The sequence below is a fragment of the Stegostoma tigrinum genome, chromosome 7 (assembly GCF_030684315.1).
Source record: "Stegostoma tigrinum isolate sSteTig4 chromosome 7, sSteTig4.hap1, whole genome shotgun sequence".
In the NCBI taxonomy this organism is placed as follows: Eukaryota; Metazoa; Chordata; class Chondrichthyes; order Orectolobiformes; family Stegostomatidae; genus Stegostoma; species Stegostoma tigrinum.
This window is the reverse complement of record NC_081360.1, coordinates 94544328-94564144: the sequence shown is the minus strand read 5'-3', so window position 1 is coordinate 94564144 and position 19817 is coordinate 94544328. Positions and strand designations below refer to the sequence as shown.

At 42.3% G+C, this 19817-nt stretch overlaps 1 protein-coding gene across 2 annotated transcripts in view; it reads left to right on the top strand.

The window, feature by feature from the left end:
- Positions 1-19817, top strand: part of LOC125454249 (contactin-associated protein-like 5) — a 974390-nt gene that overhangs the window by 784740 nt on the left and 169833 nt on the right. For both annotated transcript variants that reach the window (XM_059647525.1, XM_048534833.2), the window contains one exon: positions 10913-11137. In XM_059647525.1, coding sequence (XP_059503508.1) covers positions 10913-11137 — 225 coding nt within the window. The remainder of the gene's footprint in view (positions 1-10912; positions 11138-19817) is intronic.

The following is a 19817-nucleotide window of genomic DNA, read 5'->3' as shown; positions in this document are numbered from 1 at the left end:
GTCTGTCATTTTCAAAGCAATTCAATTGTCAGTCAATTTAGTTTGGATTTCTTGCAGATATTAGCAATAGGGATAGCCTGTCAGCCTTTCATTTGTAAAGAAGATGTTTTTGCAACAGGATTCTGGCTTCCTTGAATCTTAATGAAAAATAAATTTCTGTATGAAAGGTCTTTGACATTGTCCGTTTCCATTAAATATCAGCCAGATTAAAATTGACGTAATATTTTGGTGTCTTTTATTGAGCCAGCATATCTTAGTGACCTGTTTTCCAAAGGGATCATTTTATGTCTTCCTTCATTCTGTTTGTACTTTAATGATGTCTTGCTAAAAGCAGTTGTCCTCAACATTGATGACATGACCCTTCAAAAGCCAGTATATTGCTGCCACTCAATCTAAAATCAATTCAGGCACCATCAATATTGCTAGACTTTCTGACATCTGTGTGTGTATCTTCACAGCATGTTTCATTGCACTTTAGAGTATCAGATGTGTAAGAGACCGATGAAATTCATTTGCTTCCTGTCACAGAATTGCCAGCACTTTCCAAACTGCAAGTTACCTTTACAACAACAACTAAAACTTGCAATACCTTAAACATAGTAGAATGCCTTAAGCACTCTGCAAATGTAATTATTCAGCATGATCTGACAGGACTTCCATCAGAAACACCAGAACAGAGGAACAGGAGTAGGCCATTCAGCCCCTCAAGCCTGTTCCATAATTCAATGAGATCATGGCTGATCTGTGGTCTAACTCCATATACCTGCCTTTAGCCCATCGCTTAATACCTTTGCTTAACAAAAATTCACCTACCTCAAATTTAAAATTAACAACTGATCAAGCAGCCACTGCTGTTTGTGGAAAAGAGTTTCCAAACATCTACCACCCTTTGTGTGTGGAAGATCTTCTTAACAACTATCCTGAATGGACTGGTCCAAATTTTCACTTTAAGCACCGAGTTCTAGAATCACCAACCAGTGGAAACACTTCATATCTATCTACCCTATCTTTTCTTGTTAATAGTTTGAAGATTTCAATCAGATCACTCCTTAACCTGCTAAACTCTGAAGAAATCAGGCCTAATTTGTATGATGTCTTCTTATTACTTAACCCGTGAAGACCAGGTATCATTCTTGTAAACCTGCACTGAAGTCTCTGCAAGTCATATGTATCCTTCCTAAGGTATTGTGCTCAGATCCACTAACAGTGCCCCAAGTGGTGTCAACTGCAGCTTCACCTGAGGTAAGTTGACCGGAGTTAGTTGAAAGAAGTAAATGTTCAGAATGCTTTAGAGAAAGCGAGCGAGATGGTGAGATCTTTGAGAGGGAATTCCAGAGGCTCCTCAATGATCTGAATGAAGATGCTGTCTCCAATGATGAGTGAAGCAAATCAGGGATTACATGGAGCCCTGGCTGACATATAAAAAGGGGGAGCGTCTGAGATGCTGACTCTCTGGTTGCTGACTCTGAATGCAGCAGTCCCAAGGTTAAGGACTGTTTGTATGTAAATAAAGGGTGGCTTGGTAATGGATACCAGCTTCTGCGCAGTGATTTCAGCCACCTTGAACACTTCGTCATAGAGTAACACAGTATGGAAAAAGGCCCTTGCCTGGCTTCGCTCCCTAGAGCCAGATCTAGCACCCAACCCACTGTCGGGTCTTCTAATGTTTTAAGACCAAAAAGCTTCCCAGGATACCTTTCAAGAAACCTGACCCTTCTAATTGATTAACACTGTGATTTTCCCAAATGGTTTTGGGAAAGTTAAAACCCCGTACATTTATTTGATTATTACTCTTACACATCTGTATAAACTGGATGTGAGTTTGCTCGCTGAGCTGGAAGGTTCGTTTTGAAACTGAACCTTCCAGCTCAGCGAGCAAACTCACATCCAGAACCTCAATCTGAGCTACAAGTCTGCTCAAAACTCGCTATCTGTATAAACTGTCTACATATTTGCTCCTCAATTTCCTGCTGACCTTTAAGGGGCCTATAATACACTCTCAGTCATGTGGCTTCCCCCTTAACATTGCTAAGTCCCACCCACAAAGCCTCATTTGAAGACCAGCCCGAAATATAGTGGTGAGGTGATTCCCGGTAGTGAGAATCGTGGGGAAGGAGGAGGTGTTGTTTGCAATGATAAGGATGTGATTCCCAGTGGTTAATAGTTACATTTCAATCATATCACAAGCGCGGAATATCTGATCATTATCACAATACTGTTGATTTGAGTTTTGTTTTGTTTGTTGCCCTACATTTTGGGCGGTACGGTGGCTCAGTGGTTAGCACCGCTGCCTAACAGCACCAGGGACCAAGGTTCGATTCCAGGCACGGGTGGCTGTCTGTGTGGAGTTTGCACGTTCTCCCCGTGTCTGTATGGGTTTCCTCCGGGTGCTCCAGTTTCCTCCCACAGTCTAAGGATGTGCACGCATTGACCATGCAAAATTGACCATAGTGTTCAGGGAGGAGTAGATTATGGGGGGATGGGTCTGGGTGGGATGTTCTGAGGTTTGGTGAGGACTGGTTGGTCTGAAAGGCCTGTTTCCACACTGTAGGATCCTAATTCTAATTCAAACAGTGACTACGCTTACAAAAGTCCTTCAGTGCGATATAGGGTTTGGCTCGTTCAGTTGCCTTGATAGTTGACTTGTATGCAGAGCATGCATTCAATTCCCACACAAACTGGGCTCACCATGCAGGTCCTGCATTTTCAATCTCACTTCTAAGGGTGGTCCTTAGGTTAGACTCACCACTGGTTGTCTCTCTTCAACAGGAGAGCGTGACTTCTCATTGTGCAGGGCTATAAAAATGCAAATCTTTTTTAATGTGTTGCATTCAATAAAGTAGAGTCAGTGTTGCAATGCATGGACTAAATTAGGAGTTGCTGTAATGACTAGTGAGATTTTACAAAGTCCCTGTGGCATCAGATTGTAGTTCTTCGCAGAGGAGTTGGAATTGTTTGAGGATCAATTGAGTAACAAAGTGAGAAGTCCCTAGGTTTTTACCAGTGGACTGGGTTAAAAAAGTCCAAAAAGGTTTCAGACTTTGTGGACTCTTTAAGCTGAAATAGATGGATTCTTGGTCAGTAGTGGTATCAAGGGTTATGGGGAAAACACAGGAAAATGTGGGTGAGGAATGTTGGATCAGCCATGACCCTATTGAATGGCAGAGCAGGGTAAATGGGCTGAACAGCTGACTCCTACCCCCATTCCTTGCAATCTAAAGTATGTTGCTCATGAGTAATGATTGTATAATCGTTCGAAAGGTGCAAGTCATGTAACATGTTGAAAAAATTAGAAGAAAATCATGAATCTTGCAAATCTGAAGTGAAAACAACAAGTTGTTAAACATAGTCACTATGTTGTTTGGCATCTTAAAATAGTCAACATTTTAAAATAAACATAGGTGTTGAACTTGAATGTTTTTGTTAATTGCTGCTGGCAAAGTTTAAAAAAACGTAATTCCAGGAATCAGCGATGACTAACTGATGCAAGGATTGTGGCAGTGATAGTAATTATAATTTCATGATTTTGTAAATAATTGAGGTACACTTAATGAACAGCTCATGCCTCAAGGTAGCTAATAGCACAGACCTTCAGAAGACCTCACAGAGGCTGTATGTCACATTACAATTTCAGGGTAAGAGGAAAATTTCAGAGAAATAAGACGTAAATTTTAAGAATGAAATGGACACATATTTCATGGCTCTCCACAGACCTTTGTTACTTTTGAAATTCCAATTCTACCACTTCAATCATCTCGTCAAGTTTTGAGGCTTTAAGAGAATGATTCTGCCCTTTCTACTCATGGGACCAGTCCGTGTAAAGCTACTAAGAAAAAGCATTCGAGCGCTCTTATTGATATAGTGTCAGTCACAAACAGTGGACAGCAAGGAATGCTTCACAGTTAATACTAATCCACTGAAATGAAGCCATTGCTGTAATCTGGGAACTAAATTTTGCCCCAGCAAGTTTTGCCTTGAGCAACTATGAGAGACAGAAGTGAAGACTTGCGCATTCTATCGGTAAGCTTTGTTTAGGTACAGATATTGTCTGAAAGACTGGAAGAACTACTCTGCTCTTTTCTTAATGGTGCCATAGAATAGCTTCAGTTTCTAAGCTGAAATATATACAGAGACTGTGGTTTAATATTCCAACCCCTCAGAATTGCCACAATGTGTAAACCTAGTCTTTATGTTCAAGCCCCTTAAGTGAAACTTTAACTGATGACTTACATTTTGAAAGGCAAGCAAGTTATTCCTGAAACAGGACAGAATCTGATCTGTCAAGTGCCCTTTTCCTCAATAACTTAGGATGCACCTTGTTCATAGAAACATCAAAATTAGGAGAAAGAGTAGGCCATTTTACCTTCCAAATTTGCCCTACCATTCAATATGATCATAGAATCCCTGCAGTGTGGAAACAGGGCCTTCGGCCCAACAAGTCCACACTGATCCTCACAGCATCCCACCCAGACCCATCCCTTGTAACCCTTCTAATTTACACATCCCTGAACACTATGGGGTAATTTAACATGGCCAATCTACCTCACTTGCACATCTATGCACTGTGGGAGGAAACCGGAGCACCTGGAGAAAACTCATGCAGACACAGGGAGAACAGGCGAACTCCACACAGACAGTCGCCTGAGGGTGGAATGGAACCCAGGTCCCTGGCACTGAGGGGTAGCAGTGCGAACCACTGGGCCACCGTGCTCTCCAGCTCAAAGCCATATTCCTGCTTTCTCTCCATACACTTTGATGCCTTTAAAAGCAAAAAAAAATCAATATCTTTCTTGAATGCACTCTGTGACCTGGCATGCATTATGAATTCTACAGGTTGACCACCCTCTGAGTGAAGCAATGTTTCCTCTTCTCTGCCCACAATGATATAGTCTGTAGGAGGTTCTCTTTTGGTGGTTATAGCAGGGACAGGGTGTGAGGGATGAGCTGCGGGAAATGCAGGAGACACGGTCAAGGGCTTTCTCAACCACTGCGTGGTAGGAGGGGGGAAACGTTGCAGTCCTTGAAGAACAAGGACATCTGGAATGTACGGGAGTGGAATGCCTCATCCTGGGAGCAGATGAGGTGGAGGCAAAGGAATTGGGAATAGGGGATGGAATTTTTGCAGGAAGGTGGGTGGGAAGAGGGTATTCTAGGTAGCTGTGGGAGTCGGTGGGCCTGAAATGGATATTGGTTTCCAGGTGGTTGCCTGAGATGGAGACAGAGAGGTCCAGGAAGGTGAGGGATGCATTGGAGATGGTCCAGGTGAACTTGAGGTTGGGCTGGAAGGTGTTGGTGAAGTGGATGAACTGTTTGAGCTCCTCTTGGGAGCACGAGGCGGCGCCGATACAGTCATCAATGTAACAGAGGAAGAGGTGAGGTTTAGTGCCAGTTTAGGTGCGGAGTAGGGACTGTTCCACGTCACCTACAAAGAGGCAGGCATAGCTTGGGCCCATGTGGGTCCCCATGGCCACCTCCTTTGTCTATAGTCCTCAAATACCAGCCCACCAACCTCCAGATACAAAGCATCATCGTCCGACTCTTCCGCCATCTACAATCCGACCCCACCGCCAAAGACATTTTTCCACCCCCACCCTTGTCTGCCTTCCGGAGAGACCATCCTCTCTGGGACTCCCTTGTCTGCTCCACACTCCCCTCCAACCCCACCACACCCGGACCTTTCCCCTGCAATCGCAGGAAGTGCTGCACTTGCCCCTACACCTCTTCCCTCACCCCCATCCCAGGCCCCAAGATGACTTTCCACATCAAACAGATGCTCACCTGCACAAATGCCAATGTGGTATACTGCATCTGCTGTACCCGGTGTGGCTTCCTCTACATTGGGGAAACCAAGCGGAGGCTTGGGGACCGCTTTGCAGAACACCTACGCTCGGTTCTCAATAAACAGCTGCACCTCCCAGTCGCGAACCATTTCAACTCCCCCTCGTATTCCCTAGATGACATGTCCATCCTGGGCCTCCTGCAGTGCCACAATGATGCCACCCGAAGGTTGCAGGAACAGCAACTCATATTCCGTTTGGGAATCCTGCAGCTCAATGTTTTCAATGTGGATTTCACCAGCTTCAAAATCTCCCCTTCCCCCACTGCATCCCAAAACCACCTTTGTGTAACCATACGCTTTTTGTTGAAGTCTAATACTGTCATTAACCTTTTTAGCTAACCATCAATTGTGGGTACTTGGTACTTTTTGGGAATTTTGTTTTTATTTTAAAGGGACGGTGGATACATAACTTGTTAAAACTTGACATCAATGTAGTAGCTTATTCAACCACCGGATATCCCAAAGCACTTTACAGCCAACAAAATACTTCTTGAAACATAGAGCATAGAACATTGAACACAGAACATAGAACAGTGCAGCACAGTATAGGCCCTTCAGCCCATGATGTTGTGCCAAACTTTTACCTAAACCTATCTAACCTCCACCCCTACCTCATACTATCATCCATATGCCTATCTAATAGCCGCTTAAATGCCCCTAATGAGGCCGACCCCACTACCCTCTCCAGCAATGCATTCCACGCCCCGACCATGCGTTGAGTAAATAACCTACCTCTGACCTCTCCCTGATATCTACCTCCACTCACTTTAAAACTTGTAATAGCTGCCTCCACCCTGGGAAAATGTCTCTGGCTGTCCACTCTATCTATACCTCTGATCATTTTGTACACCTCTATCAAGTCACCTCTCATCCTTCGTCATTCTAAAGAGAAAAGCCCTAGCTCTCTCAATATCTCCTTGTCAGACCTTCCCTCCATTCCAGGCAACATCCTGGTAAGTCTTCTCTGCACCTTTTCTAACACTTCCACATCTTTACTGTGATGAGGTGACCAGAACTGGACACAATACTCCAGATGTGGCAGAACCAGGCTTTTGTACAGCTGGAGCATAAACTTCACTGTTGTAAAGTTGAAAACATGGATACAATTTGCAAATGGCAAGCTCCCACAATCAGCAGTTTGATAATCACAAGATTTTTTAAAAATATGGTGTTGATTCATCGGGGCACTGGGGAGAACTCGCCTACTCTTTGACAAGGTAGAACCATAATCTGTTCTCTCCACCTCAGGAAGATGTGACCTCAGTATAAGATCTCTTCTGTTAGTGCAACACTGCTGCAGCATTGCACTAGAGTAGCAGCCAAAATTGTTGCACTCAAGTTGTGAACTGAGTGTGTAATTGGCAAATTAATTCCCATCTGGATAAGTGTTGAGTGCGTTTTGTCTGCAAGAATAAAGAAGGCACATAATCTTTGGACAATACCCTAATTAAGTTAGACAATAAGGATGATCTGGGAATATAGATATATTAATAACTGAAAATGGGCATGCAGAGAGCTCTAATCCTGTGGCAAGTGTAAATTTGAGAAGTTATTCTATTTTTGACATTATGGTGTCAAAGCCAACATGTATTGACCATCACAAACAAAAACCATCCAAAAACAGGAATTTCTGGAGAAAATCATGTTTCAAATCCAGTGAGCTTTCTTCTGAGATGCCAAGTCTGCTTTCTCTCCACAAATGCTGCCAAACCTGCTGAGTTTCTCCAGCAGTTTCTGTTTTTGCTTCAGATCTTCAGCATCCACAATTCTTTGTTTTATTTTAATGTATTGACCATCCTCTGGAATCCCTTGAGGAGCTGATGGTCAGTAGCCTTCATGAACCGCTACAGTCCAGCTGGTAGATCTACTGCCACCATGCTATTGAGTGGGCTGATGCAGGAGTTTGACCTGATGAAGATAAGCCCAGTCAAATAATATCCAAATACTAGTTAGGAACAGAAGACGGCTACTAAGCCTCTTGAATTGCTTCTACCATCCAAATATACTATTATTGATCACAATATTAATTCCAACTGGACACCTTGATTTTTCAAATGTTAAAATTATTGAATATCAACATTGACTTGTGATATTTATGATTGATCCACAGCCTCCATAGCTATTTGATAGCAATTTCAAGATTTCAACCACTCTCCTTTGGGAAGAATTGCATTTCCTGAAGTCACCTCTGAATGGGTACCACTGACGTGAAAGATATATTTGATTCTATCATCCCTGTGGAATGTGGTGTCTGTCATTTCCATCTTGGAAAAGTCAAAATTTTATTACCCCTTATTCCTCTGTAGGCAAGAAAATGCAAGTTTCTCATCGTAATAGGTGGCACGGTGGCTCAGTGGCTAGCACTGCTGCCTCACAGCACCGGGGACCCAGGTTCAATTCCACCCTCAGCCGACTGTCTGTGTGGAGTTTGCACGTTCTCCCTCTGTCTGCATGGGTTTCCTCTGGGAGCTCTGGTTTCCTTCAACAGTGTGCAGGGAAGGTGGATTGCCAACACTAAATTGCTTGTAATGTCCAGGGATGTTTAGATCAAGTGGGTTGGACATAGGGGAATACAGGAGAATGATTTGGGGTGGGGGTACTCCTTGGAGTGGTGATGCAGATTTGTTTGGCCGAATGGTTTGTTTCCACTCTGCAGGGATTCTATGTAATTTGTTTCTACGTAACCCACAAATACACTTGTTCAAAAATCACCTTTACATTTGAACAAAGCTATTAGCCCATTTCAATAAATGATTCAAGGACACCTCACAAATGTGCAAAACCAAAGTTGCTGGAAAAACTCAGCAGGTCTGGCAGCATCTGTGGAGGAGAAAACAGAGTTAACATTTCGAGTCCAGTGATCCTGCTTCAGAACTTCCTCATAAATGTGCAGTCAGTGCAATCTCACATGCATTCATCAAGGGGTTTACTAATGCATATGCTATTGGTCAGTTTCACTCTCTGTGCTTTCTATAACCATCTTTGAAATAAAAATCAAATTAGCAATATCAGAATTGACTGTTGACAACTCTACCACTCTACTAAAAATACACAATCCAGCACAAGCAATTTCTTAACAATAATAAAATACACAGGAAGATGTGACCCAAGTTGAACCTTACCCTTGGGATGGAGCATTTAAGTGAACATGTGATCAGTTATCTTCAGAAGTAATAATTCTTGACAACAGAGGTCTTGCTTTTGGAATGTCGGGAGCAAGGGGTAGAAGTGAATTCAGCTCATTTGTTATGCAGGTCCTAAACGTGGTAAAATGATGGCTTATCTCAGCCATGCATTAAGTCCCTCAGTGGCACAGTTTCTGCACTAAAAAGCATCACAAGGAACATCGTATTCAATGACTTATTTCTGCAGTGAAAACATTAAATGTTGGAGATGGTTGACAGGTTGGGCTGCAACTAAGAACAAAGAAACAGCGTTAATCTTACAGGTTAATGACCATTCCTTAGAACTGGAGAGTGTGAAAAGATGAAAGGATCCAGCAGAACAAGAGATAGAAAGTCTGAAAAAGAATAGAAGGTAAAAGTGATGATGGCTCAGAGTAAATGAAAAAGTGACAAGAATAGATTAGGTCATACAGCACTTCTTTTTAAAGAAAAGTATATACTGTAAATAAGCATTCAACAATTTACGAGTACTTCAGGGATCCCCCATCATCCTGATGAGAGAATAACGGTGGGCCTTCTCCTTGAATTGCTGACCTATGCATTAACAATTGAGGGCAATTGAGAGCCAACCATGTTTGTCTCCAGCTGGCTTCCCACATAGTTCAGACTGAGTGAGAATGAAATGTTTTCCTCACTACATCACTATTTGAACAAACTAGCAACAATCATGGACAATTTAACTTTTGATTTCAGTTTTTCTTTAAAAAAAAGCAAATTCAAATTGTTTAGAAAGTGATTTGAGCTCATATTCTAAATAACCTGTCGATATAACCCCATGCCATCAATCCCACAATGCTTTGACTTAACTTACATGTGTTCTCCACTCAGTTGACAACAAACATCCAAGTGTCTTTCTTTAAGTAGTTCCCGTTGGCTTTCGAATTACTGCCCGATACCATTAACTTGAAATCTTTTTGTTGAAAACTGGTTTCGCTGTTAGAAAGCCAGAAGATGAAAGCTAAAGGTCATTGGCAAAAGAACCAGAAGAAATGAGATGAGCGTTCCTTTATCTGGCCAGTTGTTATGATCACATAATGTACTACCAGAAAACTGCAGGCTCATTGAAGCATACAGGATTCTTAAGGGTCAATACTGTGCCGATATTACCCCTCAACAGAGACAGCCGATGACCAGATTAGTCTCAGATGTCAACTTAAGACTGAGATGAGGAGGAATTCCTTCTCTCAGAAAGTTGTGAGTCTTTGGAACTCCTTGTCACATGTAGCTGCTGAGGCAGAGTGCCTGTGTACAATTGGTTTGTACATAGATAGGTTTTTGATCAATCGGGCAATCAAAGATTTTGGGGAGGGACAGGAAAATAAATGTGAGGAATGTTGGGTCAGCCATGATCCACTTGAATGGTGGAGCAGGCTCAAAGGGCTGAAAAGCTTTCTCCTGTTCCTATTTCTTCTGGTCTTAATGTGTAGAAGAGTACAGTCGTGGAACAAGTGGAATACATCCTTCAAAGAACTGGCACTGGCTAAGTGGACTGAATGACCTCTAACTCTGTTTGATCTATGATCTTCTAGAGCAATCTAGAATAAGATATTTTGGTTTTAGGATAAGAGGTAGTAGATTTAGGACAGTGATGAGGGGAAATAACTTCTCTTAAAGGATGATGAATCTGTGGAATTCACTACACCAGAGTGTGGTCAATGCCAGTTCATTGAGTAAATTAAAGCAGGAGACAGACAGATTTTTAATTAGTAATGCCTTGAAAGGTTATGGGGAGCAGGCAGAAAATTGGAGTAGATGCCGAGATGAGATCAGCCATGATTGTATTGACTGGTGGAGCAGGCTCAAGGGGCTGAATGGCCTACTCCTGTTCCTAGCTGTTACATTCTTATATAAAACTTCTGCTGACAATCCTTCCTCTTCCTGATTTCAGAGATTTCGGCACTCTTGGAAGCCGGGACATCATTGGCTTACGATTTCCACGAATCTTATGGCATTGGCAAAAATGTCAGCAGCCCTTTATCAGCTATTTACTCAGACATGACGCTTTCAAGAGAGAACATTGAGTTCAGCTTTCGAACCACCCACACTCCAAGTGTGCTGCTTTATGTGGACTCCTATTATGAGGAATATATAGCTGTGGTTTTGTGCAGTAATGGTGAGTAAAATACAAACTTGCTGCCTGATTAAAAGTGTTATGTCCATCGATTGCTGATAAAATGCACTCAAAAATTTGTTTAAAATTAATTTTTGTTCATTGGCTTGCTGTCCTAATCGCTGTGAGAGTGCTCCTAGAGAAGGAATAATTCATTGGCTCAGAGGTGCTTTTGGGATACCCTGAGGATGTGAAAGTTCTGCCTCGATACATGTACTTGATGATTAAGAGGTTGGTCATATTACAGGGAATAGGGACTGGGGTAAGAATAAAGATGGATGTGCATACTGGAAATGGTCACCATCTACTAATTTACAAGTTCATAGTAGAATGTGTTGGTCATGTCAGTGAGCAGTGGTAATTAGGAAGTGAGGGCTGTTAAATCCTGGAGTGAGCTGGTCACTTTCGCTTGGATAGGTTGTCATTCAGGGAAAAAAAATACAGGTCACAAATGATCGTCTACAGGAAATGTCACAGTGTTGAGAATGCAAGGGCAGAGATTTAAAATGGTTTGCAAAACTAGCAAATATGATGTAAGCAAAAATGCTGTCACACAGCACATGGTTAAAGTCTGAAATTCACTGTCTGGAAATATATTACTATTTGTTATTGGGATGTGGGTGCTCTGGCTGCGCCAGTATCTATTGTCCATTCCTAATTGATCTGGGTGGCTTGCTATGGCTATTCCAGAGGTCAGTTAAGAGCCAACCACATTGTTGTGAGTCTAGAACCACATACAGGCTAGACCAGGTAAGGATTGCCTTTGCCAAAGGGCATTAGTGAAAGAGATTAGTCAACAGTGTTTACTTTGTCGCAATTAGGCTAAGTTGCAATTCCAGATTTTCATTGAATTCAAACTTTACCATCTCCTATGGTGAGATTCAAACATTTCCCCAAAGCATTAGCTTGGAATTATGGATTGCTATCACATTAACATTACTACCACACCACCACTTCCCATGTATGTGGTGACAGGTTCAATTGACACTTTTAGAAGTGCATTCAATGATTGTTTAACTAACAATGCATAAGGATACCAGGAAAAGGCAGGAATTCAGGACTGGAGCATAAGGCTCAGTCAGAGCGAACAAAATCAGAAATTGCTGGAGAAACTCAGCAGGTCTGGCAACAGGGCTGGAGAATTGTAGCTACGAGGAGAGATTGGAGATGTTGGGGTTGGAGAGGAGGCTGAGGGATGGTGTGGTTGAGGCATAAAAAACTGTCGGGGGTAGAGATAGACAAGAGGATCCTGATTCCTTTGGCAGGGAGTTCAAAAATCAGGAGTCAGATCTGCTGAGCTCCTCCTGCAATTTCTGTGCTTGTCTTTGTTTCAGATCTCTAGCATTCGCTGTGTTTTGTTTTATTTCATACTCATTTAGACAGCAGGTGGAATGGCCACCTACTGCATTGTGAAAATTGTGTGGCAAAGTAGATTATTCCCAGAACGTTCCAATATAATGCACCCTACACCCCATCTATCACCTTGAGAAACATTCCACTGACACATTGCATCTATAGAGTGTATCACCAAAAAGATGTACAGCAATAACTCAACAATACAGTTTGAAAGCACCTGCTAAATCCACTGGCTCCACCACCAAGAAGGAGAAGGGCAGCTGTTACACAGGCAAACCATCACCTGTAAGTTCCCTTCCAAACCATATATGATCACACACTTGTAACTATATCATTGTACTTGCATTGTCATTGAGTCAAAGGCTTGGAATGCCCTACTTAATAGCATTGTGGGTGTCACCACACACCAAGACTACAGTGGGTCAGAGGACAACTCACCTTTTCCTTCTCAAGGGCAACTATAAATGAGCGATACATGCTGGCCTTCCCAGCCATACCTACAGCCCAACATCCCCTCTAATTATTTTTAGCAGTATACAGATTGTTGTGGTTTATACGCAGCGGTGTCTTCCAGAAGTGGGATCCAATGTATCCCCACAACTATCTATACCGAGAAAGGATGGGGGTTTACTTTGTTGATGGTATAAAATTAAATACAGTGCATATCCAAAGAGACAGTTCAGGTGCTTAGATCCTTATGATGCCAGAAACAATTTGCTATGTGTAGAATTTAATCAAGTAGGTGAATGTAATGTTGGCTTTAATATCTTGAGGACTGGAGTACAAGAACGCAGTGGTTTTGCTGCAGCTGTACAAAACTCTGGTTAGACCGCTCTTGGGGTATTGTGAGCAGATCTAGATACCACACCTTAAGATGGATATTTTGGCTTTGGAAGGATTACAGCATAGGTTTACAAGAATACCTTAGCTTTAAGGGTTAAGGTAGAAGGAGAGATTATACAAATTAAACCTGTTTCCTCTGGGATTTAGAAGGTTAAGGGGTGAAGATATTAACTGGAAAAGGCAGGATAGATAAAGATAAACTATTTCTGCTGACTGAGGATTCTAGAATTCAGAGGCGTAGTTTGAGAAACCAGGCCAGACCATTAAGAGAGATGGGAGGAAGCACTTTGACACACAAAGGATGGTAGATGTTTGGAATTCTCTTCCACAAATGGCAATGGTTGCTGGATCAGTTGTTAAAAACATAAAACAGAGAACATAGAACAGTGCAGCACAGTACAGGCCCTTTGGCACATGGTGTTGTGCCGAACTATTATCCTACTAAGATTATTACCCTACATTTTGCTATCCTCCATGTGCCTATCCAACAGTCGTTTAAAAGTCTCTAAATTATCTGACCCCACTACCATTGCCGGCAGTGCATTCCATATGCCCAGCGCTCTCTGTGTGAAGAACCTACCTCTAACATCTCCCCATACCTTCCTCCAATCATTTTAAAATTATGCCCCCTTGTAGTAACAGTCATTTCCACCCTGGGGAAAAGTCTCTGACTATCATCTCTATCTGCGCTCTCATCATCTTGTACACCTCTATCAAGTCACCTCTCATCCTTTTCGCTCCAATGAGAAAAGCCCTAGCTCCCTCAACCTTTCCTCATAAGATCTGCCGTCCAGTCCAGGCAACATCCTGGTAAATCTCCTCTGCACCCTCCTTAAAACTTGCACATCTTTCTTATAATGAGGTGACCAGAACTGAACACAATATTCCAAGTATGGTCCAACTAGAGTTTTATACAGCTTCAGAGTAACCTCGCAGCTCTCAAACTCAATTCCCCTGCCAAATGAAAGCCAACACACCATATGCCTTCTTTACAAGCCTACCAACCTGGGTAGCAATTTTGAGGGATCTATGGACGTGGACTTTGAGATCCCTCTGTTCCTCCACGCTGCTGGAAATCCTGCCATTAATCCTGTATTCTGCATTCAAATTTGTCCTTCCAAAATGAATCACTTCACACTTTTCTGGGTTGAATTCCATCTGCCATTTCTTTACCCAGCTTTGCACCCTGTTAATTTTAAATCTGAGACATAAATTTTCATTAAACAAAGTTGTTAAGGAATAGGGGCCAAAGTCAGCTAAATGGAGTTAAGTCACAGATCTGCCATGATCTTATTGAATGGTGACATGGGCTAAAAGGGCCGAATGGCCTTCCCCTGTTTTTATGTTCCTATGATTGGCATGTGCAGAGAGATTGACCTGCTTGGAGGGAATGCGGCCAACAAGCCTTAGAGAATTTTTAAAAATGATATTAAAGAGTCAAGTGGCTGAATTCAAAATCAGAAAATGGCAAAACGGAGAAGGCAGAAGCAAATGGAAAATGTTGCTGTGAGTAAAGAATCAGGAAGTTAGTAAAATAAAATGACAAGCGGAGGCAGATAGAAAGTAAAACCAAAGGAACAAGAGATTAATAAATGGAGGCAAGGCTACAAGATTCTACAGTTCGCACCACCTGTTAAAACAATCATACAGAAATTAAATCAAAGAGTGGTCTGAAGTCTTTCAAGAAAGCTACAGACCTGACATGTGGGTGAAGCTAACGACCACAAGCATCAAATGGAAGTATGAAGAAGGCAACTTGAACTTGAAGAAGTAAAAGGGTGTGATAAAGAGGATGGAAACTGAATAGGATGGGAAGAAAGAAAGTATGGAGGATGAAGGCGGTGTAAATTAGAAAATGTAGAAATAAATGAAATAGGAGGTATGACCCTAAAAAGGAAATATATTAATGGATTGAAACAACCGTCCAAAGAATTATTGATGTGTATAACTAAAAGGGGGCCATGTAACTCATTGGATAGCATCACTGCCTCTGAATAAGAGGCTTTCGATTCATGACCAACTGCAAATGTTGGAGATGATGGGAACTGCAGATGCTGGAGATTCCAAGATAATAAAATGTGAGGCTGGATGAACACAGCAGGCCAAGCAGCAGCTCAGGAGCACAAAAGCTCCAAGATAATAAAATGTGAGGCTGGATGAACACAGCAGGCCAAGCAGCATCTCAGGAGCACAAAAGCTTCAAGATAATAAAATGTGAGGCTGGATGAACACAGCAGGCCAAGCAGCATCTCAGGAGCACAAAATGTTGGACATATGTTTAGAGCATAGCTGAACCTGCAAATTCCACCAACACATGCCCCCAAGCCAAGCAGTTAGAGCAGGAGGGATGTCTGATCAGCTATGTGGACGAATGGAAGTTGGAGTCTCTACCATCACTACAGGTATAATAGTACAGGTGTAAAGGCGTAATGTCTCATCAAGGAGATGGTATTTCTACCAATAAGTGACCTGATAGTTCTGCGTTCAGGTGTCACCTGAGAACATCCTTCACGTCTCTACAGTGGAGGCTTGAAAGTTTGATCTTCTCAGCAGAGCTGAGAAGGCTGTTACCAAACTAGAATATCACCTGACAGGCAGGGAAAGGTGGATACCCCACAGAAACACGCTGATGAATGGGAAGGAAGTAAGTAACAGAATAATCTGATATGATCGTGCAATGTTTGATGCTATGGCATCCAACTATATCCAAAAGACCCAGATGGATAGGTTTGGATAGATAAGGGACAAACACAAACGACTAGTTTAGTTTGGGATTATGGTCGGCCTGGACTGGTTGGACTGAAGGGTCCGTTTCCATGTTGTGTGACTCTATGACTCTATGACTGAGATGGGATGAAGGAATCACAAAAATATAGAGGGTGGAAATGTGAGGTCAAAACCGAAGCATACAAAACAGTCAGCCAAAACCTGAAAGACAATGAGAATGCACAGAGAGATCTGGGTGTTCAATTCCATTGTACCCTGAAGGTGGCAACGCAAGTCAATAGAATAGTTAAGAAGGCATACGGCATGCTTTCATTCATTGGACAGGGTATTGAGTACAAGAGTTGGCAGGTCATGTTACAGTTGTATAGGACTTTGGTTCGGCCACATTTGGAATACTGCGTACCGTTCTGGTCGCCACATTACCAAAATGATGTGGATGATTTGGAGAGGGTGCAGAGGCGGCTCACCAGGATGTTGCCTGGTATGGAGGGCACCAGCTATGAAAAGGGGTTGTTTAGATTAGGATTATTTACATTAGAAAGACAGAGGTTGAGGGGGGACCTGATTGAGATCTACAAAATCATGGGAAATATAGACAGGGTCGATAGCAAAAAGCTTTTTCCCAGAGTGGGGGACTCAATTACTAGGGGTCACAATTTCAAGGTGAGAGGGGAAAAGTTTAAGGGAGATATGCTTGGGAAGTTCTTTCTGCAGTGGGTGGTGGGTGCCTGGAATGCGTTGCCAGTGGAGGTGGTAGAGGTGGGCACAATAGCGTCATTTAAGATGTATCTAGACAGATACATGAATGGGCAGGGAGCAGAGGGATACAGATCCTTGGAAAATACGATACAGGTTTAGATAGAGAATCTGGATCAGCGCAGGCTTCAAGAGCCAAAGGTCCTGTTCCTGTGCTGTAATTTTCTTTGTTCTTTGTTCTTGAGAAGATATTTTTGTTGAAACATCTTATAGGGATAGTACTGGATTTAAGGACAGACTTGATTAGGGATTTCTTAATTTTCCCTCACAGGTTTTCCCTCACTCTTCTACTGTGCATGAGTTGAAGAATCCCACCGTTCCTTTTTGCACTGTTCCTAGGATTCAGTATCACAGTGTGGAATCATGCACAGAAGAAGCAGAGATACAGCTACAAATGTATTTCTTTGATTATCCTTCCCATATACTCTTTGAATGCTGTAAACAAAAAGTGCTCGAGATCACAGCAGGTCAGACAGTATCTATCCATGGAAATATAACAAATTAACGTTTTGAGTTTAGATGACTGTTCAGAGCTGATGAAGAGTCGTCTAGACTCAAAACGTTAGCTTGCTCTCTTTCTATCGATGCTGCCTGACCTGCTGTGATCTCCAGCACTTTTTGTTCTCAACACATATTCCAGCATCTGCAGTAACTTTCTCCTACTTTTTGAATACTACTGCCCTTTGAGAGATTAGGATCACTGACATGACCCTGCTGGAAGAGCAACTCGCAACTAAGATGCCAATACAGGAACGGAGATACTGAACTTCTAAGCTCTCATCAAATCAGACAGATAGAAGTATATTATGGGAAATTCTGAAGTTGTTCTCTTTGGCAGGCAAAATTTAAAAAATACAAAATATAATGTAATGAAGAGGTGCAGAGGGATCAAGGAATTCTACTGCGTGAGTCATAACATGCTTATAAGCAGGTATCGTGAGTAATTAATCCTTTATTATGTGAGGATTTGCACCTAAAATAAGGATATTAAGCTTCAGTTGAAAAAGAACATTGGCAAAACCACATCTTGAATACTATGTGCATTTTATTTGGGTAATTTAAGGAAGGGTGTAAATACGTTGCAAGTGGTTGATAGGAGATTTACAAGATTGATACCTGGGAATAAGCAGCTTGACTTATCACAGAAAATTAAGCAGCTGGGCTAGTTTCCACTGGAGGTGAGGGGAGTGGGGAGTGATTTGATGGACATACATAAGATGCTGGAAGGTCATGATAGGGTGGACATAGCAAGGATGCTTCATCTTGTGAGTGAGAGTTAGGAGGCACTGTTTAAAAATGAGAGACAGAAATAAGGTGTTTCTTTCCCAAAGCTGCGCAATTGTGTAATTTTCTGTCTTTGAAGTCTATTAATATTTTAAGGTGGAGGTAGGTAGACCTTGTTAGGCAAAGGAATCAAAGGTTACTGTGTGCAGTGATTGGAACAAGAACCAGGTGGATCTCATTGACTATGAGATCCCTGGTTGGAGCTGTTAACAGGGGCCAATCAGGGAGCCCAGGCTGAAAAGTACAAACAGGAGATTCAGAGAGTCTCCTAATTCTAGGGACTAACTCAAAGCTGGCTATTCAGAGCCATTGTATTGTGTCTATGTAAATAAAGAGGCACTTGGAGACAGGATATTGGCCTCTGTGCACTTATTTCACTGGGAGTAGATGGGAAAGTGCAATTCAAAGAAAATGAACAAGTCAACAATGATCCATTAGCTTATTGAATGGTGCAAGCGGCTGGAGGAGCTGAATGGCCATTTTCTTCCTTTAATTCATATATAGGTAAGTTTGTATACTTCATAAACTCAAAAAATATGTGTCTAATGTAACCAGTACTAGAAGGATGGCACTGAGAGGAGAATTGGTTAAAACTATTTAATATTCCCTCCTCCCCTTATGTGCCTCAGACAATAGCACTCTCAGCTATAACTTTGAAGGTTATGCATTTGATCCCACTCCAGAGACCTGAGAATTGCGTTTAGGCTGATGTTTGAACACAGTACTGTAGGAATGCTACATGGTCAGATGTGCCATCTTTCAGATACAATGTGAACTGAGGCTTTATTTGCCTTCTGAACTGGGTCTAAAAGGTCTTATGGTGTCTGTTTGAAGTCTGGGGGAATTAACTCCTGTGTGCTAGTCACTAATTATCTCTGAAAAATATCAAGTAAAGTAAACAGATAATCTGGTTATTGTGATATTACTATTTCTTCCTTTATTATAGAATCCCTACAGGGTGGAAGCAGGCCATCTGGCCCATTATCAACCCTCTAAGGAGCATCCCAACCAGACTCACACTCCTATCCTATAAACCCGCATCTCCCCATGGCCAATCCACCTAACCTGCACATCTTCGGTCTGTGGGAGGAAACCCACACAGACATGGGGAGAACATGCAAACTCCACACAGAACATCTTGCCTCACATTAGTGTTCAAATTACAGGGAGATGAATGGGAAAATTCACCCATGAATGTCTCACACTCGTTTGGAAATCAGCCATGGTTGGAGGGTTCTGTTCAGATCAAAGTTGCTTCTGTACATAGACCTGACAGCTGCTCCTCTAACCACGGCCTGATTCTTCCCTGCATTTGCTGAGGATAGACTCCTGGTTGAAACCATCAACAACAACCACAGGAAGGAATCAACCTGTGAATAGGTTATAAGAATGCAAGAGCAGTGATGTACTGTCTGATGCTTTATAAGGCTCTGGCCGGAGTCCGTGGAATATTGTGAGTAGTTTTGGCCCCTTTATCTTAGGAAGGATGTGCTAGCATTGTAAGGAGTCCTGAGGAGGTTGACAGGAATCATTGCAGGAATGAAGGGCTTGTCACATGAGGAGCAATTGAAGACTCTGGCTCTGTACTCGATGGAGTTTATGAGGATGAGGAGGAATTTGATTGAAACATACAGAATACTGAGATGCATGGATGGAGTAGACATGGAGAAGATGTTTCAACTATAGAGTCACAGAGTCATAGAACTGTACAGCACCG